We start from the raw sequence: 14,137 nt of genomic DNA, 5'->3' as shown, positions 1-14,137 counted from the left end.
TATTTGAACTGATCTTCGAGGTGAAATCTTGTCACTACTTTAATTGACATTTTTATTGATTCAATTTACGAGTGTATGTTATCAACGTACAATAATAATCAAAAATGGCGCCTAAATTTAATTATATGTGATAAAAAGATTAAAATTGAGGTTTGTAAAGTATTAGAAAAAGGGTAGAAATTTAAGAATAATCGGCAAAATTCGAAAAGGAACAAGCTTTAATAAACTAAATTATCTATATTCTTCAGTAATTCGAGTATCAGCGTGAGCTGCCATATTGTTTCGTAGCGCTTAGGAACGATTCTCAATTGATCCATCCAGGTAAACATCATACAGAGCTTGTCCTTTTACATGAGAACCTCCTTTATTCTACCGAACTGACTTTCGGAAACCGGTGGCGCCGCGTTTTCCACTTCGCTTTCCAGTCGTCGCTACGTCACTTCCCGGTTAAACGTGGCCGCAAGGAGTGGCATCCAAGCTAGCTAGCGTCGCGAGCTGTCAAGCTGTCGGCCCCGAATAGAGCCCGAGAGAGCTAGCGGAGACTGTTGAATCAGCCGGCGCAGCTGATCGCTTAAATGACTCGCCGGGTCGGCCATTGAGCGTGTTATAGCTCCGTTCTGCCTGCGTCGTTTATCGGGGAACCCACTTGGTCAGGCCCTGCCAGAGTATAGTCCGTTTTTCAGGCGAGCGAGAGACACAAAACATGTCGTCCTCGGGCGATTTCGGCAATCCGTTGCGGAAGTTCAAGCTCGTCTTTCTGGGCGAGCAGAGCGGTGAGTGTTCCCCAACCAGTAATAGTGTGTCAACAAGTGTGTGCCCGCGTCGCGATGTGCTTTCCTCTTCTACGAAACAATTGGATCGATCTTCCCCCGAAAGTGGGATGCGCGAGACCCGCGGTTCCCTTCGGCCTGGCAGACCTGACTCGGGGTGACTACCCTTCGCCTGGTGTGCCCTTCTAGGTTATAGATCAATATTCTCCATTACCGCCGAGATGATGACACGGCGACGCGTTGCTTTAAATTTAAATTTAATCATTATTACGCGGGTTCGGCGTTTCAATTTTCGCTGTCGAATACGTCGAGTCGCATCTGACAGGCGCTTCTTAGCTTTAAATCGCAGAGCGAATTTTCTCCTTTTCTCCAGTTGAATGCTCTTTCGACAATTTATTATTATTATTATTATTATTATTATTATAGCGAGAAAAATTTTAATATTAATTTTGCCGAAGTTGAAAATTTAATCGATGGATCGATAATGAAAGAAAGATGTGAATTTAAAATTGTTTTCTCCCGGGAGTCTTAGAAATTAAAAATTAAAATAAAGCTATAAAACTGTGGAATTTTGAGATCTCCCAAGTTTGAGGGGAAATTTAAAGTTTTAAATGTGAGTTGAATAAATGAGCCATGCAATTTTTTATTGCAGTCGGAAAGACGTCACTTATTACACGGTTTATGTACGACAGCTTTGACAACACATACCAGGTATGTAACAATTTATTCGTCCTGTAAATGTTAATCGAGCGTAAATTGTTTCGTTTCTGTTGCATGTTTCAAATCTGCATCAATTATTTTTATTGCGTATGTGATGTATATATAGGTTATATGGAAATTTGTACGTTCTATTATGTATTGACTATGCTTTAAAATTGCAAAATTAATGCACTAATGGCTTCAATCTTTTATGTAAATATTTGTAAAATTTGTATTTCAAGTTAATATTTTTTATTAAATTTTGTAATAGATTTTATAAAACTTTGTTGTATCAAGGTTCTAATTTGAAATTTTAATTTGATTTTGTCCATAATATCGGATTTTATTAAAAATGGATAAATTTTTATGTGAGAAATAATTCTTTGATAAAGTCTTGATGGCATTTATTCGCGTTACTTGCCATGAGATAGTATAAAACCGGCTATAAATCCAGATAAACTTTATATTGAATGAGGATCATTGCGTTTGGCTATAAACTGTCATGCAATATTATTATCTAGGAATCTAGATAAGAAATAATAATCTAGAATATGCGATGCATTATTCATTAAATTATTTTGAAGCAGATTTTTTGCACAATTAATTAATATTTCGTGCACTTACCCTTTTTATTCACTTTTTTCTGATTATAAATATAATATTATAATATTATATTAAATATAATATTATTTATCAGATAAAACCTTTTATTATTTACTCTGCATGAACAATTTTGTAATATTCCTCTGAATTTTTCTGTATCCCAAATTTTCAATAGCACTAATAATTTCTGCAATAAACTGTGTATGTCAAATGTTTTATTTTTTATTTACTTTGCTATGTCTTTCTCACACAACTGCTATTATCAATGTCAAAATAATTTTTAATTACACGTCCATTGAAGCACTGCTGTTAAATGTAATTTGTTTGTATGTTTTGAATTGTTTGTTTGCTTTCTGTATCAATTGCACTTTTTATATATTTTGCTCGTTTCCCTTTTATAGCATATTAAGAGAGTACATAACTATATGAATATTTAAAATGTAGAAAGTGTAAGAAAATACAGTTAGAACAAATAGACCTAATGCTAGCAGGAGAAGCAGTAAGGAATCGAGATATCGACTTTTTGTGATCGACAAGGATAGAAAGAGAGACAGAGAAATTTGTAGAACGCTGATAATTTATTACTCACGCACTTTTATAATAAATTACATTGTGTTAGATTATGTTATATTAAATTATTAAACTCAGAACAGAAGAAGTAGATAAATATGATTATTAATTTTGCTTTGAACAAAATTATAATTTCTAAAATATACATATAGTCATTATAAGAATTAATTAGATATTTTATTTTATTATTTATTATTAGTATTAATTAGTATATCAATTAAAACATTATATTTATATAATAATAAATGTTATATTAAATATTATATATTATATATATATATATAATAAATATTAAATATAATAAATATTATATTATAATAATAAATATTACATTAATTATTCTTGAACATTTATATACTTGACATATGATTAATTAAATAAGTTTTAATATTGTGATGCACTGGTATGTTACAGGCTACGATAGGTATAGACTTCTTAAGCAAAACTATGTATCTCGAGGACAGAACTGTCAGATTACAGCTGTGGGACACAGCGGGGCAAGAACGGTTCCGCTCTTTGATACCTAGCTACATCAGAGATTCTACGGTTGCTGTCGTTGTTTACGATATTACTAGTAAGGATCAAGTATATAAGGAATACGGTATCTTAGATAGCTGTGTGCCAGCAATCTCAGGAGTTTGACGTTGGAATATATTTTTCTCGAATAGTACATACATTTTTTTGACATTATTCGTTATTTATTTATAAAAGATTTTATATATATTTTTATTTATAAATTTTCCTTGATACGAAGCTTTGATTTTTTAATCTCTTTCTGGAGATCCTGTGAAGATTCTTAAATTTGAATCCTTCTCAATTGAAGTCAAATTTCTTTAATAAATTTCCGCGAGCAATAGACTGATTTCTTTTCGATTGCAAATTTTTATAAAAATTATAATCTTATTTTAATATATATTTATTTATTTGATATTAATCAGAAATATATGCAATAACGTAATAATAAATAAATAAATTTGGCTGCTGGCAAACGCTGTTATCGGTAAATGAATGATGAAAGAAATTAAGATTGCATATTTGTCAGACGCCAATTCGTTTCACCAAACATCCAAGTGGATAGACGATGTGCGGACTGAAAGAGGAAGTGATGTGATAATTATGCTAGTGGGCAATAAAACAGATTTGAGTGATAAGAGGCAAGTCTCGACGGAGGAGGGCGAGCGGAAAGCGAAGGAGTTAAATGTGATGTTTATCGAAACTAGTGCTAAGGCCGGCTACAATGTGAAGCAGGTAATTATTTCATCTTTTGTTCTTTTTCGAAGAGATTTACGGAGAGACTTTTTTTCATTCTCCGATGGCGATGACGCGGAAGTGCGAGCAGAGGTGAATTTACCGTTATTGTTAATTATTTTTAGCTATTTAGAAGAGTAGCGGCAGCTCTGCCAGGTATGGACTCCACCGAAAACAAGCCTCCCGAGGACAGTATCCTTTTTACGTAAGACATATACTTATACTGCTCGCAATTTTGCATGGCACATTTGCAGGAAACGTTTGCGGCGACTTCTCTCTTATTTCACGTGTACATAAATCCCATATCTCACCATGTTTATTGCCTCGAAAATATCCTGCATTTTATTATTATCGAATTTTTTTTATTTATGATTTCCTCTCGATTTCAAGCAACGCAAATTACTTTTCATTTTTATATCTTGCAAAGTCTTTTATTTTTTAATTAATTAATCATAATTAGTACTTCTTTTCAGGACATCGGACATGAAATTCTTAAATTATCGCGTCTAATACATGTTAATTTATTATATTTGATATTTTTTTGAAAAAGAGACATCAAACATTAAATTTTAATTAATTTATTTTTCATTATAATATCTTTTGATTTCTTAGACATTAAATATATCTTTACGTTCTTCTGTCACTTTTTTAACGTTGAAGAAATTAACGTTTCTTAATTCTTACATTTCTCACATTTTTTTTTTTTAGAAAGACTCGTTAGCCATTCGTTTCAATTTCTGGACTGAATTTATTTGGCGATTTGCCGGATCTTCCATTTGTTTGTATTAGACTTTTGTGTTTTCCTTAATAAGTTTTTTAATCCGTAGTGCAAGAGGTAGTGCTCAAGGACACTCCAATCGAACTGAAAGCCTCGGAGAGCAGTTGTGCATGCTAAGTCGTCGTCGGCCTGTTACGGTAGCAGGGTATCGAATCGAATCGAAAGGGGCCTTTATTAAGTTTCGACTGGGACCCGAACCGACCCGAGACCGTTTTGGAACGGTTTGGAACGGTTTGGGAACCTCTTTCGAGAGAAAAAAAATTGATTTTCGAAGGAAATTCTTGAGAAGGGTTTAATTTTTCGATTTTTTAAAATTAGCAATTATAAGTAAATTTTAAACTATATTAATATTATTACACGTATACATAAAATTATAATTATAGAAATTACTGTAATAATATTGATATATTATTATTTACTCAACAATATTATGATTTCTTCGAAAAAATCGAGAAATTTCGTCTGAGAAATTTCCTTAGGAAATATATAAGATTATATTATAATATATATTAAATATATAATATTTTAATACTATTAATTTATTTATCTACTATCCTTCGAGATAATTCGAAGAAGGATATTCTATTTCCGTTCGATGCCCTGATTGGTAGATAAGACACGGAGCTAAGTAAACTTAATCATAAGTTAATGACTCTTAGGATATTAGGACGGATTACCGATTGTATTTGGCCTGTGCTTTTTCGCGGAGTCGGAAAAACTCGTGGAAGGCTACGTGCACTGAACAGCAACGATTCTTATTAAAACACGAGAGAAATAGTTTCACACACGGTATAGCTTAAGACTGCTTTTACACAATGACATGTTTTCGTATGCTAGCGGATCATAGAAAGGACTGTTAACCCTAACGGCTTTGATTATCAGCGGCTATATATGTATGTTTTTAGTTAGAATTATGAAGCAGATTAATTCAATTACAACATTTACATTTAGACAATTTTAATTATAGTATTAATCAAATACAAAAAATATTCATTATCTTCTAATTTGCTTTAATTTAAAGATCGACCAATGTACATGTATAGCATCTCGCAATCTATTAAAGATATATATATATATATATATATATATATATATATACACATATACATATACATATATGTGTATATTGGGGTCGATTTTTAAATTGAAGCAAAATAGAAGATAGTATTTTTTTGTGTTGGATTACTAATAATTAAAATTGTTTAAATGTAAATGTAAATAATTAAATTATCAAAATTAAATTATATAAAATATGTTTGAATTTAGAAAATAATAATTTGAGTCAAAAGATTATTATTTAAAAACTTGTTGCGCTTTAATTTAAGAGCTCATTAATTTATAAATAGCGCTTCATTTTGTTGTTACATTTTGTCTTTTTTTTTATAGAAACAGAGGCAAATTGTTAAAATTTTATTTGGGCGTAAAATTTTATTTTTTGTTCTCATCTCTATTATAATCTTTTCCCATTTAGTCGAAATCAAAGCTAGGAGAATTAATACAGTCCTGATTAAGGTCTCAAAATTCACCCAAGTTTATTTCGGTTGTTGATTTAGATTGTTTAATATCGTATAGTATTTTTTTACTCGTGTAATTAAATATCAATTAAACATTGATAGTTGCTCAAATTCACTCAATTAAACGAATGATAATAGGAAAATGGCATTTGTCGTATTCTTGTTCGTTGTTTCTAAGGACGAGATATAATTAATTGTCCTACACGTTTGCAATAAAAGAAAATGAGACAGCTGCAATTTGCATTTACGATATTTAGCAACATTTGTATTCATTTGGAGATTACGAATTATAGAATAAACACGTTGAGTAAATGCAGTCCTCATCTTCGAGATAATTGAATCACATATTTTAACAAAAGATCAAGTTCTGATGGCTAATAATTCATAAATCTTTGCTCTATCTGATGTTAGAAAAAGATATATAGCTAAATCTCAATATATTAATCATTATTCTCATCACACTAAATCTAAATAAATAGACATCTGTTAACAAAAATTAATAAAAGACAAGAAAAGGAAGGTAGAAAAAGAGGAAGAATATTTAAGAGAAATTTTTCTACGGAATTTGTGGATAATTAATTAGCAGCTAACTATATCTCTTTTCTACAAATATTTTAAGAGTACGTAGCATAAATGACAATCTCCTGTACAGTTCCACACTTATTCGAGGTATATATTAAATTTTGTTTATTATTTATGTATTCCTTTTAGATTGACTTAATTTTGCTTAGAAAGAAAAAAAAAGAAAAAATGTTCTGTTCGAAATTACATATAAAAATATTCAGTAAAATTTTTAAGATGTAAATAAAAAAGATTTTTGATTTCTAAAAAATTATCGTTTAGAACATAATTGTTTTAATGTCTCTTTTGTAAAAGTTTTTTCTGTTTACTGTAATATTTTAATTTATGTAAAAAGAAACCTTGATAATATAAAAGAAATCTTATGTGAAACTTTATTATTTCTTATATTGGTTTTTTATGGCTTTTTTATTTTTCCTTTTGCTCCCTTTTTTATCTCCATTTTTTCTTTATTCTTTAATCTTCAATCTATCTCTCTTGAGAGAATAGAATTAATTTTTATTTATAGATAATTAAAATTCTATTTTAATTTATTTATTTTTGCTTGTGCTTGGCTTGCTGAGTTTTCTTTAATCATGTTTTTTAAAAATTAAGATGCTACAAAAGATCTCATTAAACATAATTATCAAAACATATTTATAAGAAAAATTAATAAAAAATTTCGTGATTCTTTCTAAAAAATTAAAGAATATATTCGTTTTTGTATTAAATTTGAATTGATAACATATTTTAATTTCAATATGAGACAAATAAATAGGCTCGTGTATAATAATAATTAATCAACAAGGTGACTATGCGTAAGTAAGGCCAACTAAAACGAGCATAATTGTTTTTTTGATTGTTAAATTGTTTTTATTTTATACGATCGCAAATTAAACGATTAAACGTAGACGTTTCGACTGTACAACAGTCTTTCTCAATACCCGCGAAATTCTATATATATAATGAAACAATATTGAAATGTATTAAAACATATACTAGTGCTCGTTTTAGTTGGCCTTACTTACGCATAGTCACCTTGTTGATTAAATATTTTAATTTATAAAAAAATAATTTTAAATATTAAATTAAAATTAATTTCTTGGACAAATTTTAATTAAATTTTTTAAAATTGAATTTTGTGTTAATTTTGTAACATATGTATGTTTTTATTTTGATCTATATTTTGTGATATTTTCTTTTTACAAGATTCGATACCTTAAGAAATTCACATAATATGTAGCGTTAGAAAATATTCTCCGTCCCGTTTTTGACTTTTATACACTTCTCGATTGTCGCATTTTTTAGCTTTGATAGAAATTAAATTCGCGATATTATAATAACATTAACTCTGTATTCTGATGAGGGAGATTATTAATTGAAGGGAAATTAAAAGGGCAAACTAATTATATCGATTTGGCAGCGATAATTACCGAATAATCATCAGTAGACGAATATCTAGAGATTTGATTAATAACTAGAAAAAATTACTACAAATAAATTCGTCATTATTGTAGTATCATTAAGAATTACACTGTATGTACTCTTTGATTTGTAAGAGCTCATTGTAACGCCTCATCAACGCGCATTAATTAAGTTTAAGATACTACCAATCAAATGTTTACAAAATGCAATAATGTATTTATTGACCAATAATATTGCCAAATTGCAAAAATTGCATTAGTTTTTTAACAATTTATTTCTCAAAACACACATTTTCCTTCTATTGGCAGATAAATACGAACATATATGACATTGATCTAAAATATAAATATATGTATATTAGAATATATATATATGTATAATTAATTATTTATTATTTAATTATTTAATTAATTTTTTAAATGTACATACATAGTATATATGATTTAATTCGTGAATTTTGAGAAAAAAACGCGTCGAGAGGAAGAGGTGAAATTGTTGTCAATTGATCAGAACGTGAGTTGAAAAATGCTGCACGCCTTAACACAAAAAAAAACAGCTGTCGACTTGCAGAATCAGTCGCCGATGCAGAATGGGTCCGAGTCGGAGGGCGAGAGCGGTTGTATCTGCTAGGGGGCTTCATCGACTGTACCCCAGAAGAGAGAAGAGAGCGGGAAAATTGTCGCAGTCAATCTCCCGGCACGAATCATCAAACACAACATTGCGAGACGCTGCTGTTGGCTTCTTCTGACGTCGTTTAAGGGAACAGAGAGAGAGAGAGAGAGAGAGCCCCCCTCGGCGCCCCCGATCACGGGCTCTAAGTATCGTTTCAAGTGCTACTAGACGAACTCGAGCGATATCTAATAACTAGCTAACTTGCGTTGCATTCGGGCGTTTGGCTTCGTGCGAGAGGAAGGAGATCGCATCCTTCGTCAGGGTATATTTCCACGTTTAAGCTTGAAACGGTGATAGCTGCGAGATCCACGTAAAGTCCTTTGCTTCTTGAACCCTTCTGCCAGTGCATAATTAGTCACCTTTTAATGTAGGGTATCCGAGTACCAACTGCGTGTTTTTGATTCACATTGCACTGCGACAATTCTTTGTAACAGCTGCTGTAGGCATTCGAACATTTTAGGAGGTTTCTGAATACAAAGGCCCTTTAAATTTTGTTTTGGGCGAAGAAAAGTTTTAACGCATTTAAAATTGCTTCGAGTACTCGGGTACCTGCTTATTGACAGAAGGGTTAACCAGTCTTGAAGATTAGCCCTTTCTTTCACGCATCTAATTATATATGTACCTATTTTATAAAGAACAAAGATATTTTTTCTTCTCTAAAATAAAATTACAAGTGAAAAATTTTGTATTAACCAACATTTTATAATTGTATTACAGATAATTATTATAAAAATACAACTGTAGCTTGATATTAATTAATGTGTTCTATAAAAATTATTATTATAAAATCGATTATTATAGAAAAGAACTCGTACACTGAATGTTATTATTAATATAAAATTTATAGTATTTTTAATGGCTTTTTAATTAGCTGATTGGCGCGAAAAGGTTAAAGGGCTAAAGATTATGCAGTGGTGTTTTTATGATCGTCCAGAATTTCCAAGCAATATCTTTTAGTTTCTGATATAAAAATCCTACATACCACAATTTTTTATGAAAAGTGTTCTCCCCAAACCTTCGAGATTATCTATCTTTTATCTACAGCAATGGGTTAATCGTAATTATTTTTAAGTGAAACCTTTGATTTAAGAAAGTTAAATTTTGCGAAAGAGAATATTTTATTAATAACATATTTGCATATTTTGTATTATTAATTAATATAATTATAGAATAAAATGCAATCTCCAATTTAAAACTGGATTCTGAAAATTTACTCTTTGAATTAAGTTATTCTCATTAATAAAGTAAAATTTAAAGTAATTTAATCTACAGAGAAATTATACGATATGTAAACATTGAAATTATCAGAAAATAATTTTAATATATTTTTCTTACGAGAAAAATATATTAAATATATTTATAATAAATTAATTTTTCTTTAAAATTGCAAAGGAAAAAATGTTAACGATTGCTTTCTTAAAGACCAGGTGGATTATTATTATACTCGATTAACAATCGCCGTAGGGAAAGGATTAACTTATCCGTGGAGATCGCCAGCTACATCCTTCCAAGTTTAAGCACACTATCTCTTCGTTCGGGGATCCTGTATGTAACTAAAAAAGAAAAAAAAAATAAACGCGCACAAAACACCGAAGCTTGCAAAAGGATAGTTTGTTTGTGTAAAGGAACGAGGAAAGAAAAAACACCGAAGCTTGCAAAAGGATAGTTCGTTTGTGTAAAGCAAAGAGAGAAGAAAAAAAGAAACACAAGGGAAGCGTAATGACTGAAAGTAAATCATCCTCGGTGGAGTTAATTAAGTCGCTATACAACTAACAAGCTAATTACGATGAGTTCGCGAGTTTCTCAAGGACAGCACGTTTATCGAAGCGAAGTGCGTTATTTGTTTGAGGATATATTTCTAATGTACCGTGTATTACGAAACTTTATAGACGTTTTTCAATATCTCTTGATAATAAGCGACTCTACTTGATAACGAGATTCAAGTCTGTAGGCCGACGGTGGATACGCAAGTGTGCACAAACGACCAAACTCACTAAACTCGATCTTTTTTTTCATTATTATTATTCTAGGCCGTCGTCTTCTACGAAATCTTCTTGTAATATCCCTGAATATCGAACTTTTGAATTTTTACGTCGAAAATATGATACGAGAAATCACAAATCGTCTGAGGAAATGTCTGAGAAGTTATTAATTCACGTTTGAGTTGTGTGAATAATAAAGTTTAGGAATTTAAATTATTAAAATAACTTTTTTAGTTTACACCCACATTATAATATAGAAAGATATATGCGAATTTAGATTATTGATATCTATAAATTCAGATTTTTTAAACGATTAATTATATAAACAATATATACATATGTAAATATAAAGTACATCTAAATTAGTTTTAATGAATTTCAGTGAAATTTCAGGAAAAAAATTATTAAATTGAATTGGGATTATTCGTAATGTTTGGCCGTTTGTACAAAAAAAAAAAAAAAAGGAAATGCCTATGCTATTATACGCCAAACGTAAACACTCGTCGAATATTTCTCTAGAAGATGATTAATCGAAGCTTGTCGGGGAAATAAATTATTAGCCGTGCTTGACGCGAAATCTTTACAAACCTTAGCAACGTTTCTATCCCTTTGCACTCCAAAATCATCTAAAATCGCGACTAATTATATTATTTTAAATATATATAAAATTTATATATATATATTTTTATATTATTTAATAGCATAAGAAAAGTACATTTAATTTTATGTGTACTTAAAAAAGGTAGTAAAATTTAATAAACTTAGAGTTACGAAATTAATAACGAAATAATTAATTGACTTAGAGAGGAGATTAAAAATTTATTTATTGCAAAGAGAGAAGGATTTTCTTTCTTCTCAAAATGCAAAAAATAGAAATTTTTTGAAACTCTCTTTAGTAATTAATGGAACAAATTTTTAAAACATTATATATATAGAGATTAATTTTGAAGAATTAAAAAAAAAAAAGAAAATTGATTACAGTGCAAATGGATGGACACGCGAAAATGTTTCTCTAGCCAGCCCTTATATAACATGTCATGTAGCGTTAATCCGACAGTGTCGCACAGCAATATTGAGTATGTATCGCGAGATGGTTTTTTCGAGCACTATTTCGAGGCAACACATCCGAGGACGAATTTAGCAAGTTTCACAATTAAATTAGGGAAGATGTGCAGACTCTCAATTACTTTCACGCGAAGCTTCATCGTAATCATCACCCGTGTGTATGTTAAATTTGTATGTTACTGTGATTATGATTTGTTAGCACAAATATAATATAATGATCCAACGTTGACGAATCAATCAATCATCTCACCAATCATCAATTAGTTCCACCATTTATTGTATATGATGTAATAAATAATTAATATGTAATATAATAACGTTACATATTAATTAATTAAATAATTTATTTTTTTCGCATAAGTTTTTGTAAAATTTATTAAATTTTGTTCTATGGATTTATTAAGAATTCAAAGATTATAGAGACAATTATATATTATGGATTTAAGTTTGATTAATTGAGAGAATTATTTGGATTTTTTAAATCATATTTTTAAAATATACTTTTAAATTGATCTGTAGTCAATTATTTTTGGATGGCACAAAATTCATTTAGATCGCAGAGAAGTTCTTAAAATTTTTCAGGTTTAATAAAACAGAATTGCTTTCTAAATCCTCCTTTAGATGTATTTCTAATTTGTTTTGTAGCAAAAGACATTTGTCCGCAATAATTCAAAATCACAAAGAAGAGTAAAGTCAATAAAAAAAACTGAATTTTTGATAAATTTGCAAACGTTTATATAAATACATTAAGAATAAAATGTAATGTGCGACTTTTGCAAAAATCACAGTTATTAAGGAGAATTGATGGAAAAAGAATTGCACACAATGTCTTTTGTGTAATGTAACTGATAAGTAAACCGATAAGTAGCCGATCTAGTCGAAATGATCGTCGTGTAACGAATCGGACAACCCCACTTTAATTGCTCATTAATTAATTAATATTTGACTGCCCGTAAATGTTTGCTTTTTTTGGCAAACACATGTTTTGTATATACTTATATATAATTAAGAAATATTAAATATTATTTACTTCTTTTCTTATTTGCAATTTAATATGAACAATTAATTATAATTATTATTAATTATAATTTTAAAGTTTAATTTTTTGAAATTAAATATAAAATTAATAAATTTTTTTGTGTATTTCTTATTAAAGAATTAATAGTTTTATTTAATATTAAAATTAATACTTTATCACATAAAATATTATTATTTAATATATTAATATCAATATATTTATATTATTTTTATTTAACGTTAATATTAATATTTAATATAGATTTAATATCTGATATAGTTCTGAATGAAACTTGATAGCAACAGTTAGCTCTAATTAGGCTAATTAAATCTGGATAAAAGTTAAAAACGAACGTTCCGGCTAGACCGAAGCCTCAAGTGCATTTACGATTCCTATTGTATATTATAAATAAAAAATATATATAAATATCTCAAAATAAGCTCTCTCTTTGTTATAGAAGTATATATTTCGCGAGGCGGATCAGAGAGAAACGGTTATTGTTTTTGAGCGCTTTTGTTATTGTTTGCTATATATAGAGTAAAGCAAGATCAAGTAGTCGAGTAGCGACTACGAGATTATCGTTTCAGCTTTCGTGGCTGAAGTTGTGTAGTTGTAGCATATACACAGATTGTATTATTGTAAAGTAGAAAGCGGGAGAATAAGTTTTGTGCGGATATAAACATTTTCGTTCGTAAACGAACCACGATCCGAGGAACGAAAATTATACTCGTAATTATGTCACGTGAAGAGATTATGATCAATGTTTGGTTATTTATATAATAGCAGTTGTTGAAATAAGGTCAATGCAACTTCGCCAATTATTAAAGTTACACGAAACGAAGTAGCAGTTAATTCGAAACTTATAATAACAAGAAATAAATAATCGATTTACAGCTGCTTAAATGTGAATGTGTGAGTGTTAATATTATATATATGCAAGATAAATACGCTATTCTCGGATTAAATACTATAATTTCATATAAGTTTAAAAATTTATTTACAACTTTTTATTTTTTAATTTATTTAAAAATTTATTTACAATTTGGATTTTTAAAAATCTTCACATTATTTAATTTTTATTTAATTTTTTATTTTATACGTCAAATTAATTAAAATTTCAAAAACACTCTCTGTCTCGTGAAGAGTTTTGAGGAAAAGCGAGGAAGAAAGAATGAGGGTTTTCGCTTTTAACTGCCGCCATAAAAGCAAACTGAAAGTGTCTCTGATCGTAAGGT

General features: G+C 29.4%; 1 protein-coding gene across 2 annotated transcripts; it reads left to right on the top strand.

Annotated features, from left to right (window-relative positions):
• The first annotated feature begins 429 nt into the window (after window positions 1-429).
• On the top strand, window positions 430-12,929 carry Rab6 (RAS oncogene family member Rab6). 2 transcript variants are annotated; one of them, XM_083054009.1, is made up of 6 exons: window positions 430-773; window positions 1,423-1,481; window positions 3,057-3,216; window positions 3,685-3,890; window positions 4,016-4,082; window positions 8,722-12,929. In XM_083054009.1, the coding sequence occupies exons 1-6, from the start codon at window positions 704-706 to the stop codon at window positions 8,793-8,795; spliced, it is 636 nt and encodes a 211-aa protein (XP_082910135.1). In that variant the 5' UTR covers window positions 430-703; the 3' UTR covers window positions 8,796-12,929. The 2 variants fall into 2 exon arrangements, with proteins under 2 accessions (XP_082910135.1, XP_082910136.1); XM_083054010.1 differs by lacking the exon at window positions 8,722-12,929 and adding an exon at window positions 4,718-7,131 and having other exon boundaries at window positions 431-773.
• The last annotated feature ends 1,208 nt before the right edge of the window (window positions 12,930-14,137 follow it).

The sequence above is a fragment of the Prenolepis imparis genome, unplaced genomic scaffold (genome assembly GCF_030444845.1).
Source record: "Prenolepis imparis isolate NDT839.2.m4 unplaced genomic scaffold, iyPreImpa1.0 SCAF_14, whole genome shotgun sequence".
NCBI lineage: Eukaryota > Metazoa > Arthropoda > Insecta > Hymenoptera > Formicidae > Prenolepis > Prenolepis imparis.
This window is presented reverse-complemented; position numbering and strand designations above follow the sequence as displayed.